Source organism: Xyrauchen texanus, chromosome 20, assembly GCF_025860055.1.
Source record: "Xyrauchen texanus isolate HMW12.3.18 chromosome 20, RBS_HiC_50CHRs, whole genome shotgun sequence".
Taxonomy (NCBI): Eukaryota; Metazoa; Chordata; class Actinopteri; order Cypriniformes; family Catostomidae; genus Xyrauchen; species Xyrauchen texanus.
Window position 1 is genome coordinate 9,224,188 of NC_068295.1, and position 25,994 is coordinate 9,250,181.

A 25,994-nucleotide genomic window follows, 5' to 3' on the forward strand; every position below is an offset into this window, starting at 1 on the left:
TAAGGGAATGAACTACATGTGGAGGTTATTACAATAAAGTTCCTGTTTTATAAGGGAAGTCAATTTTGCAACAGGTAGGTGTCAGTTTACGGCTCTCCCCATTCATTTGCATGGTATCCGCAAACGGTGACTTGCTGTCGGAACACACTAATTGACCATTACACTATCTCCTAGGGTAAAAGCGCGGAGGTTGTTATCTCAATAAATAACATAATCTTTGGAACAACCTTCTGTCACCGAATGGACCCTTTATACATATCCAGGTTGGAGAGGTTTCACAGCTTTGCAAAAGAAGATTAAAAAATATACTGCCCTGGATAACAACAGTAAGACAAGAGAAATTGGCCAAATTTCCTGTCACTCCCTCTGCAGTGTTAGAAGCCTCATGGCTGCTATTGTAACTGATTTTTTTTCAAGGTAATTGAAAACTGGGGACTAAATACTTAGTTCTTAAACAGAACATAGAGGCAATTTAATTGTGAAGATGGTCTTGGTCTGCAGTTTCCAAATGGGTAGTTTATATGACATGTCATGCTATAGCCTATTTCATCTAAATCTATTTCAAGTAAAGATGCACTCAGTAGCTTTTGTCTTTGTTTGTTTTGGACTTACACTGACACCTAGCGGCTTGGATGCTGCATAATTTAAAATCAATAGTTTTCAGATTTAGATCTCATTGTAAAAATGTAGTATTCACAGTGAGCCATGATTACTTTAATCAATGAGTGAAAGTGTCAAATAACAGTATGGTTACTGAGATTAAGCGAGTAGTATTCGGCTGGTCCATGTAGAATGAAACAGCTTTTATAAGGTTACTGATATAACTGTCTTCATCATAATTTAAGTGGTCATGATTTCCTACATACAGTATACACAATTACAATTCATGTCTTTTGGAGTTAAACCTTTTAATGAGGAAAAATTACTGAGTGACCCTTTAAGCAAAATGTTTCTAATTGTTTTGAAATTATTATAGAGCAGACCAGGGCTGTTTGTATGAGCTATATTCAAGGTCAATATGCGTTCAATGAACTGCCTATCTTTTTTCATGGGCAATAACAGTGGAAGTCATCAATACATGTATTGTTATTATTATTATTATTAATTTCTTTATTTATTACAGTTAAATTAGTTACATTATTTTTTGTACATGTTTTTAGTTTTCTTTCTCTTACTTAAATACAGTGTGCATATGACAAATATGCTCTTTGCTCTTCTGCTGAACTGTTGCATGTACTTTTATAAAAAATAAAAAAAAAGGTTACTAAGTTGGTGTGTAGCGACGCAGCAAAAACGTAAAAGAAATGGGATGGTGTCCCCCACCTCACCAACTGCAGCACTGTGGCTGTCCCGATTGAAGAATGAAGAAGGATACCGCAGAGAGGGAGGGGAACGCAACCAATGGTAGGAGACACCGAGAGCTTGGAACAGTTCGTGCAGTTTGGACAGAATCAGCGTTAGGGATGTAGTCTATGCGGCTGGAGCTCTGCCTACCCGAGCTCGTCAGAATGAAGAAGCATTCGGCCCGGGTCGCGCCGCGGTCCGCCTGTAACAGTCCGGTGCTCACCCTGACCAAAGTGAGAGGTATGTGTGCGCGACGAGGTGCAACACGATTCGTGATCGCCTGTCTTTTCCTATATTGAATATACCGTATACTATAATATGCTATAAGATTAATATGCTCAGTTCCTTTATCATTTGGATTAAACCAAAGTGGTTGCGCAAAAATAGTGTAATGGTACGGGTAAACACCGTGACCGAATGTGTCCTTTACGCATCATCGTTTCAGATGTTTGGCTGCTGAACTCTGCGCCTTTTGCGGGTGAAATATCCAGATTATGCAAAAGTATTCTCTTTTGATGTGTTGAGGGCACGAACTTGTTATTGCAGACAGAAACTTCACACACAGTGATACACACTTCATTTAGCTGATGGCTGCCTCCCCTTTAGTGAGTCAGTTTTAAACGATGGAGGTCATGCAAATTATTATGAGCTGCTAGAATATTATCGTTACTGTAATTATTAGTTGTTACTATTGGTCATATATATAGGAGTGACCATATTTCTGATTTCATGGCAGTGAAACCACCCAGGAAGTTTTGAATTTCCTGCTGAGCTATATGAACCCCATGTTGTGGGTATAGTAGTGTGTGTGTATGGGTGGATTTGAGGATTCTCCTGTAGGTGCTTATGTGATGTGTGCTCAAAAGCATTACTGTATGTTTATTGTACATGCACTGTTCTACTGCACAGCTTACTGTTTCTGGATGCCAATTGATCATATAAGCTTTAATCTTAGAATGCAAGACTTTTGTGGTCTGTATTTTCAAAAATTCTGTATGGGCATAAACTGAAAATTCAGATTGTTTTTGTTAAGCACATCATAATCTCAGAAAAATTGTGTCAACCAGCTTTGTCATACCCTGACATCTCATTTATGCATGTTCTGTAGGATGAGTAACTGACTTCCCAAGTGACCAGTCTGACACAGGGCCGCTGAAACAGGGCCGTATCTAGAGGGGTGAAATGTGGTAATGATTCTAGGGGCCCACAGGGCACAACACATTCTAAACTGTATTTCTTAATAGGAAAGGGGCCAAAGCAATATACAGTCAGGGGCCCCAGAATATTCAGCTACGGCCCTGGTCTGAGATGATAAGCTGGAGGAATGTATTATAGTGCTTGCTGTTGGTAATCACTAACTTGCTCTGTTTGGTTCGCTGTTCTCATGATATTCTAATTGATTCCTCTGCACACATATCAGGGCTCGACAATAAGGATGGGCCATTGACCAGCATTTTAAAGTAGTTGATGGAATTGTCACATGCTCTATTGTGCCAGTTCTATATTTTTTGCCTTGCAAACTTAAAGGAATATTCTGTATTCAATACAAGTTAAGTTCAATCGACAGCATTTTTGGCATTATATTGGTAACCACAAACATTTTTAAAATTTTATTATGACTCATCCCTCCTTTTCTTTAAAAAAAAAATTATAATAAAATCTGGGTTACAGTGAGGCACTCACAATGAAAGTGAATGGGCCAATCCATTAAAATAGTCTTTGTTTCAAAAACATAGCCACAAGATGTAAACAATATCCAATTTAAAATGATTTTAATGTAATGTGTAAATTTATATCCAATTTTACAACTTCATAGTCATGACTACTTAATGCCGTAAACCCTAAAACCCAAAAATGACCATAAAAAACAAAACTATCTCTCTCTCTCTCTCTCTCTCTCTCTCTCTCTCTCTCTCTCTCTCTCTCTCTCTCTCTCTCTCTGTCTCTCTCTGTCTCTCTCTCTCTCTCTCTATATATATATATATATATATATATATATATATATATATATACACACCAATGAGCCAAAACATTATGACCACCGGCCTAATATGCTGTTGGTCCTCATCGTGCCACCAAAATGGCACCGACCCACTGAGGCATGGACTCCTGGACCCCTGAATGTGTCCTATGGTATCTGACAACAAGACATTAGCAGCAGATCATTCAAGTCCTGTAAGTTGCGAGGTGGACCTGCTGTGGAACAGACTTCTTGGTCCAGCACATCCCATAGATGCTCAACCAGATTGAGATCTGGGGAATTTGGAGGCCAGGGCAACATCTTGAACTCTTCATCATGTTCCTCAAACCGTTCCTAAACAATGTGTGCAGTGTGGCAGGACGCATTATCCTGCTGAATGAGACCACTGCCATCAGGGAATACCATTGCCATGAAGGGGTGTACCTGGTCTGCAACAGTGTTTAGGTAGGTGTCATGTGTCAAACTGACATCCACATGAATGGCTGAACCCAGGTTTTCCCAACTGAACATTGCCCAGAGCATCACACTCCCTCCACCCGTCTTCCCACAATGCATCCTGTTGCCATCACTTCCCCAGGTAAATGGCGCACACATACGCGGCCGTCCACGTGATGTAAAAGACAACGGGACTCATCGGACCAGGCGACCTTCTTCCACTGCTCCAAGGTCCAGTTCCGCTTACATGCCCATTGTAGGCGCTTTTGATGATGGACTGGGTCATCATGGGCACTCTGACCAGATTTCGGCTACACAGTCCCATACGTAGCAGGTTGTGATGCACCTTGTGTTGTGACTGTGTGTTCCTCCCGTAACCATCATAAAATTTTCTGTGACTTGTGCCACAGTAGACTTACTGTTGATTCATACCAGATAGGATAGCCTACGTTGCCCTCGAGCATTGATGAGCCTTGGTTTCCCAACACCCTGTCACCGGATTGTGGTTTGTCCCTCCTTGGACCACTGTCAGTAGGTACTCACCACTGTTGACTGGGAGTTCCCCACAAGCCTTGCCATTTCAGAGATGCTCTGACCAAGTCATCTGGCCATAACAATTTGACCCATGTCAAAGTCGCTCAGGTCTTTACTCCTGCCCATTTCTCCTGCATTCAACACATTGACTACGAGAACTGATTGTTTGCTTACCATCAAATCTACACAAACCTTGACATATGGCCTTGTTAGTTATTTACGTTATTTCGCTTCACCTGATGTTTTGGCTCATTGTACCGCAGCGGTAGAATCAGTGCAGTCTGATATAGTACATCTACATTATACGCTCATTGATCTTTGGTTTCAGCCAAGGCTCAGACCCAGTGGTCTCCTCTTTATGTTCTACTGGTTTTGGAGCAGCCACATTCTGGCAGCTTCTTTCATTACTTAAAGCTGTATGTTGGCAGTTCTGAGATCTGTTGGGCCATGTGGATTTCTTTACAGAACTAAATATTCAGATATATTTTCATCTAAAATTTCAAATTCAGTAAATGTTAACTTTTAACTTTATTTCTCTGAAATAGGACCCACTCTCTTCCAACGTCAGACAGGGGGAGCATTCAGGAAACCTGTTTTAAAAACAGTCAATATTTTTGACACCAGTGGCTCTGAAATAACACACTTCACCTGTAATGAAAATAGAATGCATAAGTTTTGCCTGGTAAACAACCACACAGCCACCCACCTAATGCTACATAGAGATATATAGTGTTTAGTTATAACTAACAAGTAGTATTGAGATTCATTGCAGCTCACATATTAAACCAGGGGAATGTGTAAACCTAAACCACTACTCCATCAGGCGGTAAATCTAATGCAGGCTGGCAGCTAGGAGTAAGAGACTGTAATAAACCTACAGTGCGTCATTACACTGATGTGACTCATACACCTTTACTGCCAAAAATCTTTCTTTTCAGTTCTTTGGTAAGACCTACATGTCCCTGATTGGAAGTCAGTGGACCATGTTAAGTCTTTTTTTTTTTTTTTTGGTGCATACCCATCACTTCAATTAAAGCACTTCAATCAAGTATATGTGACACCAGTCAGCCGCGAGATAGAACATATGTTTTTATTTCTGACACCAATCAGCTTGATTCAGAGCATCAGTCTATGAATAACTTTAGCATGTTGCCCATGTTATGTTTGTATTTGAATGTGCATAATCCCTACTAAGAGGTGTTTTGCATGAGTGGAAACAGGTGCTTTGTCTCTCTGTTCAGTGCACAAGTGAGGGGGACAGATCTCATCCAGGTTTATAAATGACTTTTTTTTGCTTGGATTACAGATTGTAAATATTCAGAAATTCTTCACTTGGGGAAATTGTTTCTTATCATCAGCCTCCAGAAATACCCAGTTCTTAATAGGCCTGAGCAATATATAGAATATTAACGATATTATCGAGATAAGTTTACGGTGTTATCACTACAAAGTTGTAATATTGAATATTACTACTATTTAGAAGAAATTAGTAAGCAATACTAACACGCATATTGCTTACATTTTGTGGCTATAATTTAGAAACTGAGTATTTTAATGTTTACAGATTGGCCCCATTCACTTCCATTGTTGCCTCACCGTTACCCAGATATTAGCTTATTTTGGTTTGTGTTCCATACTGTATGAGAAGACCTGAGTTTATAATAACAGAAGGACTGTATATGTATAGCAAGGCACAAATGCCCTTAAGTGTTTTATTGATGAGTTTTAGCACACTTGTCTCAGAGTTTACAGAGTGAGCTGAATCGGTTTGTGTACTTAAGTGAAAGGCTACTTGCTAACTGTCAGATTGCTTGAGGACTTGACACTGTCAGTACATTAGTGTGGGTAGCTATGTTTGGGAAGGCTCATTAATTAGATTCAGCAGGGGATGTATGGTCAATCTATTATGTATTGATTCAGAGCAGATAAAGCTGGCCTGACTCCAGTCTGTTTAACTGCAGTCTGTCTTATGCAGGAATTTGAGGTTGCGTTACAATAAATGAATGACCAACATCATGAAGTACCTGAAAAGCTTTATATACAGTATTGAAGGAGTTTCCATGCATGCTGCCCACTTGATGTCTGCTTTTTATTTACTATCTGGTCATACTAATTCATTTCAAATGAATAAATAATTAAATTATAGTTTTGTAAAGAAATTCATATGGGCACAATTTGTAGTCATCTTCAAATCTAATTTCAAGCATTTAAAGGAGTCTTCTCTTTCTTTTCGGCTGCTCTCATTAGAGGAGCACCACAGTGATCTGCATATTTGACTTGGCACAGGGTTTTACATCAGAATACCTTCCTGATGCAATGCCCAGTGGCTGGGGGACTCTCACTTACACCTTGGGGCAATTTAGAGTCTCCAATTCACTTAACCTGCATGTTTTTGTACTTGTGGGGAAACCAGAGCACCCAGAGGAAACCCATGTGACCACAGGTAGAATATGCAAACTCCACACAGAAAGGCCCAGTTGAGCAAGGACTTGAACCCAGGACCTTGTTGCTATGAGGTGACAGTGCTAAACACTGACCCACTGTGCCACCACTCATGCCATCCCAGATGTGTATGAATTTATTTCTTTTGCTGAACACAAACAAAGATTTTAGAAGAACATCTCTGCACTGTAGGTCCATACAATGCAAGTGAATGGTGGCCAGCACTTTGAAAGTCCAAAAAGCACATAAAGGCAGCATAAAGTAATCCATATGAATCCAGTGTTTAAATCCATATCTTCAGAAGTGATCTAATAGGTGTGGGTGAGAAACAGATCAATGTTTGAAGTCCTTTTTTACTATAAATTCTCCTTCCTACCCAGTAGGTGGCAATATGCAAATAATGTGAATCTCCAAAAAAGAAAAGAAGATTGTGAAAGTGGAGATTTATAGTAAAAAATGGCTTAAATATTGATCTGTTTTGCACCCACACCTATCAACCACTGTAGTTGTATGGATTACTTTTATGCTACCTTTAAATGCTTTTTAGACCTTCAAAGTTCTGGCCACCATTCACTTGCATTGAATGGACCTTCAGAGCTGAGATCTTTTTCTAAAAATCTTCATTTGTGTTCTGCTGAAGAAAGTCATACACATCTGGGATGGCATAAGGGTAAGAAAATGATGAGACAATTTTCATTTTGTCACTTTAAGCCTAAGCTTATAGATCAAAGGGTTTTTAAATCTTATTTGTATAAGTGATTCGATGAAAACAGCCTTTCCCATATCACCATGGGTTGATTTCACCAAAAAGTGTAACTCTGCAACTGTGTGGCTCTATCAAAACATTCCGCTGTTTGATTTAGTGATTAATTGAGCCAGACAACGCAACATGGTTTGAGTTTTAATTTTGGGTTGGGAAGACAGGGGACGTTTTTTTGGGATATGTTTGAAAATTCTGAAATTTGCAATTCCGATTGATGACACTTGTGTAGCTGAAATTATACACTTCAGATTTAAGATCATAAACAAATTCAGTCAAATGTCTCCCAACTTTTGCCTAGTTGTATATGCAACCACACACACACACACACACACACACACACACACACACACACATGCACACACACACACACACACAGTGGGCGACAGGCTGGCACATATTCCTCTCCGTCATATCAGTAAGCAGTTAGCAGGGTCCCAACAGAGTGTGACACAGCAAGCATCTGTTCTTCCTGCTGGACACTGCAGGGTTCACTGACCTGCTGCACAAACACACAGACACACACACACACACACACACTGTGCAGAGCCACTAGTTTTCATGACTTGGGATGGACAAAAGTACTAGGACATGACAGCAATGATTAATCATGAAAACACAATAATTGTATGACTAAACATTTAATGAGTATCTATTTGATTGATCTGTCAGGTATTTTAGTGGACAAAAATATAATCTTATAAATGAATGTGGATTGACCTTGATGAGAATGTTAGGACAGTTTAAGAGATAGTTAAAGCATATTTTTGTGTTAAAGAGTGTGTACTGAATCTTCCAGCTGTGTCTTATAATGTTGAATAATTTTCTTTAACTGCATATAGAGACATTATCTTTTTGATTCACTTTGCAAACTTGGAACTGCATGATTTCAGGGTATAAACAAAGAGTTTGAAAACATATGGGTGTTGTCAGCATAAATTAATGTTAATTTATGAGGGCAATTGTTGTTTGGCTGCAGCAAAGCATCTGCCACTCAAAGCAATTCCGACTGAAATGCAGAAAGCTGCACCCAGTGACAAATAAATACCACCAAATTTTGAATGTATAATTTAAAAAATAAAGAGGATCTGATAGACATAAATTTGTGAAATGCTGGTTTAACTCTAGTCTCGCATAGCCAGACTTTTAAGGTCCTCTTCACAGCTTATTCTGCCCAAAAATTGGCCATGTAGACAGGAAGATAGACCGTCTGATGATCTATAAAGTGACATACCGCACGCAGCACTCCACTCTATGTGTAACAATAAGTGTGTTGGAAAAAATGAACTTACAATTGAAGTCTATGGGGCAACTGCAAGTGAGTAACGGTAAATACTGTATTTTGTTTTTACAAACTGATGGACAAATCAAAACAATTTTCTATAGTAATCAACTGCATGACTTTGATGCTTTTAATAGAGCTAAACTTGCATTTAACATGGAATATTCATTTAAAGGGATTGTTCAGCCATAAATGACAATTCTGACATAATTTACTCACGCTTATGTTGTTCCAAACCTGTATAACTGATTTTCCTCCTTAAACGCAAAAGGAGATATTAGGCAGAGTGTTCAGGACTGACAGCCTCAGTCACCATTCACTTTCATTGTACAGAAGAAAAATGCCATGAAAGTGAATGGTGACTGATGCAAACATTCTGCCTAACATCTCCTTTCGTGTTCCATGGAATAAAGAAAGTCATATGGATATGGAAGAACATAAGGGTATGCGTTTTTATTATTTGGTGAACTATTTCTTTCAGGAAGTGATAATGAGTATCAAGAAAGCTTATAGATCTATGTTCTTCCAAGAATCCATGGGATATTGCACGGCAGAGCTGTACCACTGTCTCCTAGATGGCAACATGTTCGGATTTCATCTACGTTTGAAATTAAGCAATGGTTTCTCACTGTTTCTTGACACGCTTATGACTGCCATCACAAAATAACATAGACCTGTTCTGGAATTTGTGTGCGTGAGCAGGTTTTTGTGGTTTATGAGGACATTTCTAGTGTCCCCATAATTTTAATTGCTTAAAAACATACTAAACAATGTTTTTTTTGAAAATGTAAAAATGCAGAAAGTTTTTTGTGATTGTTAGCTTTTGCTTTTGTCGCTGCGGCTCGCTTCATATGTGTGCTTGTAAAATTTTTACATTTAAAGGCTCATTGTTACAGTTTAGTATTTCTCTGTAATGTAGAACAGTGTTTGCAATGTAACTTATAAAAAAATTCTCAGCCCTGGAACTCAAACCATTTTCTGATGCACCCTAAAATATATATATTTAAGTAATAAAATGTATATCATAAACGTGCAACTAGTCGACTAATGGCTTAAACTAACGACTACTAGTTGACTAGGAAAATCTTTGGTCTGGGGCAGCCAGACCACTTCATGTGGCACTTCATACTTTTGTTTGATTTGACAATTCCTCGTTTACTCATACAAAGTGGTCGTCTGATAAATAGGACCTAAACCATGCTAATGCAAGTCCACTAATGCCAATTCTCCAGCCTGTTCAAGAGAATATCGTGATCTATCATGTGGAAGGCAGCACTATGAGCAAAAATCTCTAGAAGAGAAATGCAGCCGCGATCAGGAGATAAGAGCAAGTCATTTGTAACTCTGATAAGTGCTGTCTCTGTACTGTGATGGGGCCTAAATCCTGACTGAAAAGGTTCAGATATACCAATTCACTGTAGAAATTAAGTGTATATGGCTTGGTGTCCACAAACTTTTGGTGTGTGTGTGTGTGTGTGTGTGTGTGTGTGTGTGTGTGTGTGTGTGTGTGTGTGTGTGTGTTTGTGTATGTGTGTGTGTGTGTGTGTGTGTGTGTGTGTGTGTGTGTGTGTGTCAGAGTGGAGGGTGTGTTTTTAGGTGGAGACAGAGGACTGGGCTCTTTCATGCTTGTTTAGCTGAACTGAGGGAGAGAGAAAGAAAGAGAGCACAACAGAGAGTGTTGGTGCTACAAAGAGCTGGCAGTTATCATCAAGAGAAATCTGCACTGAAGAGACAAACATAGGAAAGAGTAAAGCTATGGTAGATTATAAAGGGCTCAGAGACACGTTCAAAATGGGATTAAATGTGCAGAAAAAAATGGCATGGAAGTCTGTTTTCCCCAGTAGATAAAGGAAATCCAGAGTTTAGAGTTAATTATAAGACAATCTGCCAAGAATTAAAAATAATGACTTGTACCTAAAAATGCATTTAGCATTTAACGGTCACTGATTCACTTATTCAATACATGGCCAAAGGTTTGTGGATACCAAGCAGTACACCCATATCTTCCCATTACACCCAATTTCAGAAGTCATGGGCCTTTTTAGGGAGGTTGGTCCTCCGTTTGTTGCTAAAACACTCTTATGGTAAGGCTTCATACTATGATTAAACATGCTGTGGGGATGTGCTTCTATTGTAAGTCTAAATTCAGACAATTTAAAAATATATATGGCACACAAGGCCAGAAAAGTCTGAAGGTCTGTGCCAAGATAGTTTTTAAGCTGTAGCTTTAAAGCTTTAAAATTTCCTTTTTTTTTTTTCGTCTTTAAGAATTTTGGAAAAATCCTAATCAGCTAGAATAGTATGATACTTTTAACCATGTAGTATATTACTTAGTTCAGCAGAATACATGGGGACATTATCATCCTTGAATAGGGAATCATCATTATGGGTTATCTTGTGTAAAATAAGCTCATATTCTCTGACAGTTATACAAGCATACAAAGCAATCATTGAACCTAATGACTTCCACAACAGGGCTGCAGTTATCATTATTATCTCTTTCTAGATTCAATTACTTTTTTATCGTATGTACCTTGTAATATAACCACTAACTATTTGGCTAGCAGCCCAAATCTTTAAAGATGCTTTATGTATTTTTTGTTTTGTTTTTTGTTAAAGGTATTTTTTACTATCCCAGCTTAAAGGAATAGTTCACCCAAAAATGGAAACTCTCTCATCATTTACTCACCCTCATGCCATCCCAAATGTGTAGGACTTTCTTTCTTCTGCTGAACATGAACAAAGATTTTTAGAAGAATATCTCGGTAGGTCCATACAATGCAAGTGAATGGTGGCGAGAACTTTGAAGGTCCAAAAAGCACATAAGTTGGGGACGGGACGATCAGTTTGTTCTATCAATGGCAGAAATGGGTGTATTCAGATAGCTGATAAGAAAACAATTTTTATTTTTTAAATTCCATTTAGTGAAATTACATACTTCACCTTAAATATGCAGAAACAAATATAAGTAATCCAATCATAGGTTGGTACACCATGGAAGTATAAACACTGTGGCTTGTCGGTGCTATCAAAACATTGCTGTTTGTTTGAGCAACCCAAGTAGCCCGTCACAGCAACACTGGCTCAACTGGTGAGAAATTGTGGCAGGACTATCTATTTTTGGTTGGTTTAGTGTTTGTAAAAATTGCTACTTTTGCATTTCCGTTTGGTGACATTGTTTGTGTTTGTTTGTAGGTGAAGATCGGCTGCGGGAGAACGTTGTGGGCACTGCCGATGGACAGGCGATTGTGGCCGGAGCAGGGGCGGAGTCAGGAACTGGGAGGCAGAGATTACGCTGCTGTGTACGCATAACAGCCATCCAGGTGCGAAAGGCAATATGGGGTGTAGCCATGGTGATGTGCGTATGTACGTCTTGGGCAGGCTCTACCCAGCTGGCCAAGCTCACCTTCAAGCAGTATGATGCACCATTCACTCTAACGTGGTTCGCCACCACGTGGAACTGTCTCTTCTTTCCTCTGTATTACATCGGCTACCTGTGCAAGAGTCCAGAGAGACAGACGCCAAAACAGAGGTTCAGGTAAGACATGACACAAAATGTTATTGTGGCCACAAAACGTTTATGGACACTTTTTGTTGTCATTACATTGGATGCAAAAAATATCCAAACAAGTGCTTTTTCTTAAAACTAACTTAACTTTTTTGCAATTGGCCATTTTCAGTAGATATATAAAGTCACACATGTGTCCTAGAAAGTAACCACACTTGGACAAACCAAGGACTTTTTGTCTTAATTTTGAGCAAAATATCTTATTGAATTGAAACCTAAATATATATGTTTGTAAAATGTTTTGGGGCCACTGTGTTTCAGCAACATCTGCCAAGTAATATGTATATTTCATGTGTGATATTCCAGAATGATCTGATAAAATGCACTCTAACTTCTGATTTGGCATAAATACAAAAATTAAATGAAGTAGAGTCAGAATATCCAACTGTTGCATTCAGTAAAATCCCTTGATATGACCCTTATCTCTGTTGAGGGGGACACTGAGGTAATTCCTAATATGTCTGATACTGTACTGTACTATGTGATGCAATTCACGGATGGGCTCCCTCACAGAATCTCTCTTTTAATCATGTGTGTCCTGAATACTAAACGGTCCATTGCTTATTTAAACCGGCTTGTTAGATGAAAATATCTTCCTGCTTTGTCTTCGAAGTCCAATGCAGTGATATATAGATTCTAGTATAATTCTTTTATTCTGTCCAAAGCCTAATGTTATTCATAAGCTGCTGGTCTTTGACATGCAGTCCAGAGTCCCATCTAGTGTTTTAGAGAACACCAGTAGAAAATGGGCAGTAAATGTTCCTACCCATAATCCCTCTCTCATTTGCCATGGGCATCTGTCAATTGTGACATCAACTGGCCAGCAACAAACTGCACCATGACTTTAGTACCACACACGCTACACAAGACCTCCTGATTGATCCTGGAAAGTGTCAAGCTTTGAATTAAAGTGAACAGACCTCTGGCTACACATATTCATCATGCATAATTGTTCTCACTCATTCACCATGTATACATACTGTATTTGTGTGTAAAACCCATTGGTTTTGAAATCAAAATAAATTGAAATCATCAGTTCGCACTTAATGTTTTTTTTAAATGATGTCACGAAACTCGTGAACATTAATTGGCTTATGCACAGATCATTTCAAAGGGATTTGGTGCAGGGCAGCAACCTATGAAAGGTTTAGCTGTTCATGTTCTCTTGTGTTCTCATTTCATTCGGCTTTTTATTATGGGTTTTAACCACAGAATGATTCCAGCAAGGCTTTTCCTGACAATTATATCTTAAATATAAACTCCCATCTTAGTTTGAAAATGCCCACAGATTAGGAAACACCCATTATTGTTCCACAGAGACCTATACTTCGAGAAATGGTAAGGGAATGATGCTAGAAGCAATTTCTGTGAGTATCTGTTGTCAACTCAAATCATACACGCTGTCACCTCAGACTCGAACATTGCAGTGAGGAAATAAAGCTGTGAAGATTGTTTTCAAGTGCTGTCTGTCTGTTGTGTATTTTGTATGAGGTTTTGAGGGTGTGTTCAAGTCTGCACTTATTTTTGAGCCTTTAAACAAATTATACCCTCATATGTTTTAAATTATTTTTGTAGACAGATATACTGTAAATTGTGCTTACATATGAATTTCTTTACAAAACTAAGATTTTAATGTAAACAATCTGGGCAAACTGTGGCTACTTTGATAAACCTAAAATATAAGCTGGTTTTGATTTGTTTACATTTTTTCGGTCACTACATAAATGTTGATTTGTAGCTTTGGAAAGTAATAATTTTTTTAATGCACTGTGTTCCTAAGATGTATTTTGAATGTATTATTTAAGTGTGCATGATTTAGACAATGCATTGATGTATTTATTATGTTTTGTAGAGAGTGCTGTCGGTTCTTTGGGGATGATGGACTGACGACAAAGGTGTTCTTTACTAAAGTGGCCCCCTTTGGGCTGCTGTGGATCCTGACAAACTACCTGTACCTGCAGGCTCTGAGGAAGATCAACACCACTGATGTATCTGCTCTATTCTGTTGCAATAAAGCCTTTGTTTTTCTCCTCTCCTGGATTGTGCTGCGGGATCGCTTCATGGGCGTCAGGGTGAGTGCATGGACCGTTGGATAGATGGATGAATTTCAAAATGTATTTGTCTGCACTTTTCATAATGCTTGATCGACTGACTAATAAATTATATGTAATCAAAGTGATTGGCTAGATAGACAGACGGATAGACAGACCAGACAGAGAAACAGTAGGATGGATGGATGGATGGATGGATGGATGGATGGGCTTCATTTCATTTATTATTTATTATTTTATCATTTATAAGCAGGCTATAAGTTGTGTTTCGGATGCCCATTGGGCCTCTTAACTAGCATAACCAGCTAGATTTCCTTGGTCAACCAGCTTCAGCTGAAGGACCATGGTGGTTGAATAGCATACTGGTCCACTTGCTAGACCAGAACCAAACCAGCACTTACAAGTCTGCACCTGAATAGAAAGGCAGGGGAAATACAACCTGGGCATTTTCTTAACATTTTTCATGAGATTCATGCATTTGTATTCCTAACTGTAACAGTTGTCCTGATTAGATGATGGTGATACAAATACAATACAATGCCTGAGTCTGCAGAGCTGTGATGCTTCAAATAAGGGATGTAGAACAGAGAGAGTTGGAACAGAACAAAATGCAGACCAAGAAAAGAGAGGTGGATAAAAACAAGTCAAGTCAAGTCAACAAACAACCAAAAACTATAAACAAACTGCAATACATCCAGAATTCAGCAGCTGGGGTTCTCACCTACTCAAAGAAATCCTCTCACATCACTCCCATACTTTGTAGGCTACACTGGCTGCCTGTCTCCTATCCAATCCTATAAATTCTCCTTACAACATTCAAAGCTATACATGGTCTTGCCCCCACTTACATCACTGATCTCGTCCGCCACTACACCCCATCCCGCTCACTCAGTTCATCTCATTTGGGCCTATTATTCATTCCACGTTGCAAGCTGACCTCACTAGGTGGTAGGGCTTTTTGCACACTTGCCCCTTCGCTCTGGAACTCAGTCAGAACGTGCCTCATTCTCTCCATGATCACACCTCCATACATGATTTCAAAATCAATCTCAAAACATATCTCTTTGACCTATGCTTCTCTGACTCTTAAATTGGTTATTTAGTTATTATTATTTTTATTTATTTTTTTATTTATTTAAATTTTTTTATATTTAATTTTTTTGTGTGTGTGTTTACTCTCATTATGCAAAGCCAATCCTTGAGTTTGAAGAAAGGCGTTATATAAAATAAACATATTAGTATTATTTAAGTCCTTTTTATTTGTATAGTGCTTTTCTCAACACACATCCTTTCAAAGTAACATTACAGGAAATCATGCATTAACAAAAAATAAATAAATGTGTAGTTTAATTAAATATTAATATAAATTGTGTATACAAATTCAATAATTAAATTATAATTGTATTTAGAACCCCTGTGAGCAAGCTGAAGGCGACTGTGGCAAGAAACACAATACTCCACCAGGGTCGTAACTGCCATAGACATTAGTGGTCTTTAAATATGTGTTTTTTTATTAAACCTATTTTTTAAATTAATGATTTCAATTACTTTTTCAAAACTATTTTTCTTAAACTTATATTTGTAAATAGTAAAAATTATGGTTTATTCTCATTCACGTATGTCCAAGTATTTTGGCTATGAAGTTAACATACTGTACAAAACTAACAGGGAATTTATCCACTATGATATTGCAGCAATTATCCAGATATGGAATTAGATTATTAAGGAAACTGTTATCAACTCCTACATGCCAACTGAATAAAATAAGGCAAAAATAAACCTTTCACACAGTGTTTAGTGAGATATATGATTGATTTAAACACTAAAAGTGGTTGTTCTGTATATGTATTATTGTATTACAGTTGGAATAATAAAGTCTTAATTAACATGGTTTATTTAACCTATTGATATATTTTTACTAAGTTAATTGTAGCATTTGGTTACATTATGTTTTGTGATTCTTCTTTATATTACACCCATCACTTGTGCACATTTGGCCTCTAGCGGGCAGGGAAGTACAGTACAGCAGCGTGAGTGAGAGTGTTACCCACTAGGACAGTTTATTTTGAACAAGAGGGGTGAACAGTTACGGAATTCAACGTGGGAGCACAAAACCGAACTGATGCAGATTGATAGAAGTGGAGAGCCCATATATGTGCGCGATGGTGCTAGGAACCGGACAGCAGGAAAAAAATTTCAGTGAAAAGTCAAAAGAAGATCGCAATGTGTGTTATTGTAACTATTTCAGATATTATTATAAAAACATGGGAACTCGTTGTATGGGCATTGTTTGCCTCCATAATTTGAATTTCAGGGATATTTTTATTCATTTCGGTGGCATTTTTGGCACGGAGTTCCCGTTAATTTCCGACACTATTGGCATTGTAGCTTTCTAAGGTATTTAAAAGTTTGTTTTAGACATATACACTCACCTAAAGGATAATTAGGAACACCTGTTCAATTTCTCATTAATGCAATTATCTAATCAACCAATCACATGGCAGTTGCTTCAATGCATTTAGGGGTGTGGTCCTGGTCAAGACAATCTCCTGAACTCCAAACTGAATGTCAGAATGGGAAAGATGATTTAAGCAATTTTGAGCGTGGCATGGTTGTTGGTGCCAGACGGGCCGGTCTGAGTATTTCACAATCTGCTCAGTTACTGGGATTTTCACGCACAAACATTTCTAGGGTTTACAAAGAATGGTGTGAAAAGGGAAAAACATTTAGTATGCGGCAGTCTTGTGGGCGAAAATGCCTTGTTGATGCTAGAGGACAGAGGAGAATGGGCCGACTGATTCAAGCTGATAGAAGAGCAACTTTGACTGAAATAAACACTCGTTACAACCGAGGTATGTAGCAAAGCATTTGTGAAGCCACAACACACACAACCTTGAGGCAGATGGGCTTCAACAGCAGAAGACCCCACCGGGTACCACTCATCTCCACTACAAATAGGAAAAAGAGGCTACAATTTGCAAGAGCTCACCAAAATTGGACAGTTGAAGACTGGAAAAATGTTGCCTGGTCTGATGAGTCTCGATTTCTGTTGAGACATTCAGATGGTAGAGTCAGAATTTGGCGTAAACAGAATGAGAACATGGATCCATCATGCCTTGTTACCACTGTGCAGGCTGGTGGTGGTGGTATAATGGTGTGGGGGATGTTTTCTTGGCACACTTTAGGCCCCTTAGTGCCAATTGGGCACCGTTTAAATGCCACGGCCTACCTGAGCATTGTGTCTGACCATGTCCATCCCTTTATGGCCACCATGTACCCATCCTCTGATGGCTACTTCCAGCAGGATAATGCACCATGTCACAAAGCTCGAATCATTTCAAATTGGTTTCTTGAACATGACAATGAGTTCACTGTATTAAATGGCCCCCACAGTCAACAGATCTCAACCCAATAGAGCATCTTTGGGATGTGGTGGAACGGGAGCTTCGTGCCCTGGATGTGCATCCCACAAATCTCCATCAACTGCAAGATGCTATCCTATCAATATGGGCCAACATTTCTAAAGAATGCTTTCAGCACCTTGTTGAATCAATGCCACGTAGAATTAAGGCAGTTCTGAAGGCGAAAGGGGGTCAAACACAGTATTAGTATGGTGTTCCTAATAATCCTTTAGGTGAGTGTAGTATCAAGAAAACAAGATATCCCCACATATATATATCAAACTACATTGTGTTAGTGCTTGACACAGTTAAAACATTGTCTACCTTAAAAACAAGTGAAGTTTGATCAGTGGTTAAACGTGTTCAGACGGTTTCCTCGTACCTGAATGAACGGCTCCTTTTCAGAATAAAATGAAATATGCAGAAAATCACAGTATTACAGTTCTTGTATAGTGACAGGGCAGAAAGTCTTGGAGAAGCTACAGAAGAGATGACACTGGCGTTAGTTTATGGGAGCTACTGTGCTCATGATGCTGTGCCCAGCGGGCTTCCGTCATGCCGCTTACAGCGCGTTTTAGTTTATAAACAGATTTAGCTCTCATAACTTTCTTCTACCAAAACATTCAGAAATATAACGATTTTTTTTTTTGTGCTTTATAATTGTGAAAAATCACTGTAGCGAAGTTGAATACTTCATTATTTATCAACTCAAATAAAAGTACTATTATTTATTTATACTTAAAAAAGTAGAAAAATGTACTCAAGTACTTTTAGGAGAGTAGTTCTAATTTGAAGTAAGTTGTACTTTCCAACTCTGCAAATAACTGAATAAATTCTGGTAGTATCACTCATTTTTGGTGGGCCTTGTTATATGACACATTAAAGTTGAAAAATATAGTATAACCATGACATTTCTCTTTCCAAACATGTTTTGTATCAACCCTGTTACTTTCAATGTGTATAGCCGAACTAACTATAGCAAACATCATTGCACCACACAACATCCACCTTGAGAGCTCGGCAGTACAACACTGTAGATGTTGTTGAACTTTGTATGGCAAATTGTTTACTATGTTCCTCATTTGTATTTGGATAAAAGCGTCCGATTAATGACTAAATGTAAATGTAAATGTTTTTTTCCCCCGTTACAGCTTAACGAGGCCAATGAGGCCAATATACATTTTTAAATAATTAAATGCTGATAAAGAATGTAAGAGAAACTTCTGGTTGAACCATATGGTCAAAGAAATTATGATTTATCCCTCCAATACAGTATGATATCAGAAAGATCAAATCATTATTATAGGTGAAAATGCATTACAGCATAACAGGGTTGAACGGAAAAGGACATACAGAGACAAATTCTGCATTTGAGAAAAAAGTAGAAAATGGGCCACCTTTATTCTGTTTGAATCATCATATTTTTTTCCTGTAACAGAGTTGAACTATTGAATTTGATGAGGCTAGTATAAGTGTAAACATAATGAAATTTGATTTGGTCAAAGATATTATGATTTTGCTTTCTCAAATCAGGTCACAATGAAAGGGGGAAATGTCATAGCATAACTTGGTTGAACAGAAAATGAAGGACCAATTCTGTATAGATTTTGCTTTTATGATTTTCTCATAAAGCGTTTTCGAAAATAGTAGAAAACGTGCCAACTCTGTGCTGTTTTGATTTAATACATTGATGTTTATTTTGCTCTTGTACTAGATTGTTGCTGCCATTCTGGCCATAGCTGGAATAGTGATGCTGACCTACGCCGATGGGTTTCACAGTCATTCAGTTATTGGCATCACATTTGTAGTGGCCTCTGCATCCGCCTCTGCACTGTACAAGGTAACCTCATTTGAAATAGTTATAACCCTTTTGTTATTGCTTTTCAGTGTGTGTATTTTAGCACTTTTTAACAAATCTTTTTCATCTTGTCTTCTATGGTTCTGTCTACTGTTCCGTCATTTAAACTGTATTAATCAATAACTGAGCCCTGCTTATATAGTCATGGACTGACTTGTGTCCAGGGAGTGCTGTGCTCTTCCTTGTTTTCTGTAATTAAAATGACTCCGTTAACCTATTTACCGTGATTGATTTACGATGTGCGTTCAACTCTTGGCGGCCATCTGAAAAGGACAAATCAATAAGAAAACTGGACAGAAAGATCAGTTTTAGCTTCTCAGTGGCTATCATTTCAAATTAATAGTATTGTGATAACCAGGCGACTCTATTCCCTCACCTCCCTGCCTGCAGACATTTGAAAGATAAGATGATGAATGTTCTTTCTCTATAATTATCCTGTTTTTCTTTTTCTTTTTTCCTCAGGTGCTCTTCAAGCTTGTTTTGGGCAGTGCCAAGTTTGGAGAGGCCGCTCTGTTTCTGACAATTGTCGGAGGTGCAAACTTTGTCTTACTGAGCTTTGTGCCAGTTATACTGTACTTCACACATGTTGAATACTTCACATCCATAGAGGATCTGCCTTGGGCCTACATTTGTGGAGTAGCTGGACTTTTGCTAGGTAAATAAAGATGATTGTGATTTTGTTTTTCCTACACATTAAGTTTTATTTACTGGCATTTAATTCACTGTTCATCTGTTTCTTCATCTATAGCATTCAATATTCTGGTGAACTTTGGAATTGCCATCACATACCCAACGCTGATTTCACTTGGCATTGTGCTGAGTGTCCCAGTCAATGCGAGTGAGTTGATTTCCATCAAATAAACTTTGATGCTTGTATCTAGGGAAATTGTTCATAAAAGAAACAATATTTTGAGCTTATTGATTTAAAGGAATTTTTAGAAGAAAAAAAATGTACCCTCATGTTGTTTGAAACCTACAGAGGCCACTTAGAGGACATTTTCTGAAACAGTTTTGCATTCCCTCGCAATATCCTTATTCATCCCTTAAAGGGTAACTAAACCCTAAACCAACTTTTTTTAGTTAATGATCTGTAAGCATGGGGCTTTATTAGTACTGGTCATTGATTCAAGTAATTTTTTTGACATTTGTGTATAAAGTGTTTTAATTCTACAATATATGGTGTAAAAACGTCTGAGTGCTGCCCTCTTCAGGTTGAACGGTGGCTACTGCAGTTGAATTTTCCTATTGGCTGTTGCGGTACTTCGCGACGTAAGCGGTGACAGCTGACGTAAGCAGGTTCCAGCTCACCACTCCAGATTCATGTACATGTCGTCTTGCGACCGTGTGAGGAATAATAATAACATAGAGTCTGACAGCAGCTGTCAATTAATCCGTCACTACGAGTCCCCCCGACCTTCAGAAGCATCTCTTATTGGGAGTGACAACAGGTGATCGCACACACGCTCCCTCTCTGTCTCTCTGTCTGTCTCTCTGTCTCTCTCTCTTTCACACACACACACACACACACACACACACACACACACACACAGACAGACAGACAGACAGACAAACAGACAGACAGACAGACAGACAGACAGACAGACAAACAGACAAACACATCCATCCGTCTATCCTTGTTTATCCAATGACTTGTTAGAAACAGCACACGCCGTGATACTATTTCTGAAGTGAACATTTTGAACATGAACATTTTGAATTACTAACGGAGGCTTGGATGCATCATTTGGTTTGAACGAAATTCTCGGACTGTGGCCGAATTACAGCAGTGCTGGTGTAGGGCCATATCCCACTCTTGCTCGTGTGATATTGCTTAAATATTATATAAATATAAAATATATTTAATATTGTCACTGTAATAAAACCATGGTAAATTTTGTGGTTATGATTTTACTACAAATACCATACTGTAGTTCAACTATGGTTAGTTTAGTAAAACCATGGTTCATTTTCATAAGGTATGGATAAAGGTTTTGCAAGGACCCAAAATAATGATATGGTAAAAAGCAAAACATATCCAAGTAAACGAAAACTATTGCAAGGGAATGCAATCTATTATGAGGGAATACATAACCGTTTCAGAAAATTACCCAAAGTTATGGAACACCTGGAAATGTCATGGATATTAATCAAATCTAAAAAATAAAAAAAGTGAAAGGAAATGTGTGTAATAAATATACAAATGTCCAGTTAGACTAAAATATGTAATCAACTAGAAACTGCTCTTTGTGAGTACTCTATAAAGTAATTAATGCAGCCATCACAAATGACTGGACAAGGCATGGACATTGATTGTTCAAAAGGTGTGGGAATATGTGTTCTCTTACGAGAGGTTCTCTCGTATTGCGTAAGCTAGCTTACGCTACGGGAAAGATTAATCTTTTCTGAGATATTGAAGCCAAAAAATTATCCTTAATTTTGTATCCATTGTCAACGCAGTGCAGCAACTGCATACCTTGAGCGGGCTAGCTAGCGAGCTCATAGGTTGCTCTCGCGGCAACTGCTGCAGCCTATAGACGAACTTGAGTGAACTTGCGTCCAATGACAGGCGCCAGCGCCGTCACTGCATCAAAGCCCGCCAAAATGGGCGTGGCTAGAGTGCATATAAGCGTAAGTTCAGTAGGCTGGAACCCTGATTTTCATCTATTCAGCGAAGCTCTTCGCGTCTCTGAACTGCAGAAGCCGCGTCGCCGTTCGAGGGGCATCTAGCAAGCTTGGACAGCGCTCGAAGAAGCCGGCCGTCTTCGCCACCTTCAGCCATCCTGCGAGCTACGCCATCCGGCGACGTATCCTTTTAGAGCAAGCAAGTTCCTCAGCGAACTTCACAAAAAGAGCAACGAGCGTCTTTTTAAGATGCCTCGCACCATGCGCCTCATGCGCGCCCCTCTCAGCGCCGGAGACCGCCACCTCATCTGCGCTCTCTGCCTGGGACTGGAACATGCAGAGCTCGCCCTCGCTGACGGCGGATGCAACCTCTGCGAGGAGCTTCGATGTCGACCCTGCGGGCTCGACTCGAAGCACTCAAAACCGAAGCCGCCGCGCGCCTTCGTTTCGCCAGCGCAGAAAGAAGCGCCGCTCCCAAAGGCTGCGGAATCGGTGTTAGAAGCGACTACTTCGCCAGAGCCTCTCCCTCGAGCCTCGCTTTCACCCTCCCGCCCTCCGGGGCGCACAGTTGCCGCCGGCGGCCGCACTGTTGCCATCTCGGATGACGAGGCGGAGGATAAGGGCTGCTGTTCCATCATGGCTTCGGACAGCGAGGGTGGTCAGGCTCCCAAGCCGCCTCCTCGGCCCAGGAATCCAGCAGGACCCGCGCCGGAGTCGAGGAAGAACTAACGCGCCTCCTCACACAGGCCGTCGACCGCCTCGGGCTCGAGTGGTCACCGCCCTTTGAACAGGCTCCCAACAGACTCGACGGCTGCTTTCTTCAGAGCCGTTGCGCGCGGCTCTCTAAATCGTGCTCTCTAAATCGAGCTCTCTAAATCGTGGAACGCGCCTCTCTCGGCCAGGAACCGATCCCACGTCTCCACCTCTCTTGCTCTGGTGGACGACGCCACCGAGAGGGGCTACTCTTCCAACCCCCCGGTCGAGGACTCGGTAGCAGCACACCTTTGCCCGCCCTCCGCGAGATGGCGGTCTAAGCCAGTGCTCCCGTCTAAGGCCTGCAGAACTACTTCCGCCTGTGTTGGCTGCGCCTGTGCGCCGCCCGGCCAAGCGCATCTGCTCTGCATTCCATGGCCGTTTTACAGATCCTCCAAGCGGACCTTCTCCGAGAATGGGATGAGAAAGGCAGGCACCCAGAGGCTGTTTCAGATCTAAGGAGCGCGACGGATCTCGCCCTCAGCGCCACCAAAGCTGCAGCTCAAGCCCTAGGGAAGTGCATGGCGGCTCACTGTGACCGAGAGACACCTATGGCTAACACTAGCCGATATGGGAGAAGCTGAGCGCTCCACGTTCCTCAACGCGCCGCTCTCTCCGTCCGGTCTCTTCGGTTCCGCGGTGAGTGGCATTGTTGACCATTTTTGGAAGTCCAGAAAGCCACCCAAGCCATGAATCTCTTCCTGCCTCGTCGCGCTAGCTCCTCTGCAGGCCGCCCGCGTGACCAGCCTCCTGCACGAGCCTCTTCACAGCGCCCAGCTCAGCAAAGCCAGACTTCTTAGCGTCGACAGGGAGGCCACCCTAGAAGCAGCTCAGACAGCGCCACAGACCGCCACCCCCTGCGGGCCTCGGCCTAAGATTGCGCTGAAACCTGAGCAACTGAAGTCCTCCTAGCTTTGTTAAGGAAGCGACGGCTCAGTCCGCCGCAGCCGGACCACTGTCAAAGCCCTGTCAGTCCCCTCTCGGCTACTGTGTGGATTCAGCAGCCAACAAGCCGGTGATACTGCCCGCTTGCCTGCACTCAAATGCCGTTTTCACGGCGAACAAAATAAATTTTGTGAAAAGCAAACATGCCTTATGTGTAGAAAATGTGCCCACAATCCAGTGTTCACCCCTACACACAAGCATTACACTTCCGTGTCCCTATCAGAGCCCACTCACATAAAGCAGGCACAGCCAGCTCGAGTGTTAGAGTCAATAAGCGCGCCCACGAATCCGTGCTGGCGCCCCTTCTCTGCCCGCTCTGTCACACGGCCAGCAAACACCTCTCTGTATGTAAGTCCCATGCCCGTGACTATGCTCGCGCATCACTTCACAGATGTGACTCTTTCCCCATTCACCTCAATCGGGAAGTCACTCACAGAACAGCCTGTCCCTGCTGTCTGCGAGCAGTCATGCATAAGCACAGTAAGCGCTCACACATTCTGTTCAGCTGCGCTGTGTGCGGCAATCAGGGCGACTTGGCCATTCACCCTCTAGCGTTACGCTTCAAAGCGTGGAAAGCTATCCCAGGGATTTCCAAATGGGTGTTAAGCACAATAAAACAGGGCTATTTGCTACAGTTCGATCGCCGCCCTCCCGCTTCAGAGCTGGCTCGAAACTACTGTGAACACGGAAGCAGCCTGCATGCTTCGTTCAGAAATAGCAAACCTTCTGTGCAAAAGGGCCATAGAGAGAGTGCCACCTTCTCTGAGCGAGTCGGGGTTTTACAGCCGTTATTTTCTTGTCCCCAAGAAAGACGGCGGCCTCAGACCAATATTAGATCTCAGGGTTTTGAACAAGGTGCTCGCAAAAAGACCGTTCAAAATGCTTACAATCAGGAAACTCCTCGCGCATGATGCGCCAGGGGACTGGTTTATTTCTCTCGATCTGAAAGATGCCTACTTTCAGATTCAGATAAATCCCCATCACAGGCCATTCTTGAGATTCGCCTTCGACGGCAAGGTTTATCAATACACCATCCTTCCGTTCAGCCTGTCTTTAGCACCCCGTACTTTCACGAAGTGCATGGACCGTGTTCAGTGACTAGCCGCGTCCTTTCAGATGAACAGCCTCACGCCTCTGAAAAAATTTCAGAGAATGCTAGGTTACATGGCTTCAGCCGCAGCAGTACTTCAGCTGGGCTTACTGTGCATGCGCCCGCTTCAGCATGGGCTAAACACCCGGCGTCTCGCCAGGCTTGGGCCATGGGCCGCCAGCCGATCAGAGTGACTCAGACCTGTATCTCAGCTCTGCAGCCCTGGGCAGTGGCCGAATGGTATCAAAAGCTCCTTCACATAAATTGTCTGGAAATGATAGCGGTCGAGTACGCGCTCGTGCGCTTCCTCCCAGTCATTCAGGGTCACCACGTCCTGGTCCGTTCGGACAACAGATCTGTGGTATCCTATCTAAACCGTCAGGGCGGTGTCAGATCCAGGAATCTCTTCCATCTGACAAAACGCATACTGAGTTGGTCCCAGTGCCACCTGCGCTCTCTGAGGGCGACGCACGTGCCAGGCCACCTGAACGACGGCCCAGACAGACTGTCCAGAGACAATATTTCCCCAGGGGAATGGTCCCTGCACGCTCAAACAGTCCAGAAGTTATGGAGTATATTCGGCAGAGCAGAGATAGACCTCTTTGCGTCAGAAGAGAACTCTCACTGCCCAGTATTTTTCTCGAAAAGCGAGGATGCACTGGCCCAGGACTGGCCCAACCGCCCGCTTTACGCCTTCCCTCCCGTCTCGCTATTGCCACAGGTAATGCAGAGGATCAGGGAAGCAGCGTCACTCGGTGCTCCTCATAGCCCCGGCTGGGAGAATCAGACATGGTTCCCGGAGCTTACGCGGCTGTCACTGACAGCCCGTGGCCCATTCCAGTGAGAGCAGATCTCCTCTCTCAAGCTTGCGGCACGATCTGGCATCCCCACCCAGAGGCTGGGCGCTGCGCCGTGGGTGATCAACGAC

At 41.1% G+C, this 25,994-nt stretch overlaps 1 protein-coding gene across 2 annotated transcripts in view; it reads left to right on the forward strand.

The window, feature by feature from the left end:
* Positions 1-25,994, forward strand: part of LOC127661131 (putative thiamine transporter SLC35F3) — a 75,440-nt gene that overhangs the window by 45,489 nt on the left and 3,957 nt on the right. Inside the window, exons 1-6 of one of the 2 annotated variants that reach the window (XM_052151711.1) lie at positions 1,394-1,584; positions 11,974-12,316; positions 14,199-14,418; positions 19,513-19,638; positions 20,119-20,311; positions 20,405-20,494. In XM_052151711.1, the coding sequence (XP_052007671.1) occupies positions 1,473-1,584; positions 11,974-12,316; positions 14,199-14,418; positions 19,513-19,638; positions 20,119-20,311; positions 20,405-20,494 (1,084 nt within the window). In that variant the 5' untranslated portion in view covers positions 1,394-1,472. Of the gene's footprint in view, positions 1-1,393; positions 1,585-11,973; positions 12,317-14,198; positions 14,419-19,512; positions 19,639-20,118; positions 20,312-20,404; positions 20,495-25,994 lie in introns of those variants that run through there. The other variant, XM_052151710.1, reaches the window with a different exon arrangement.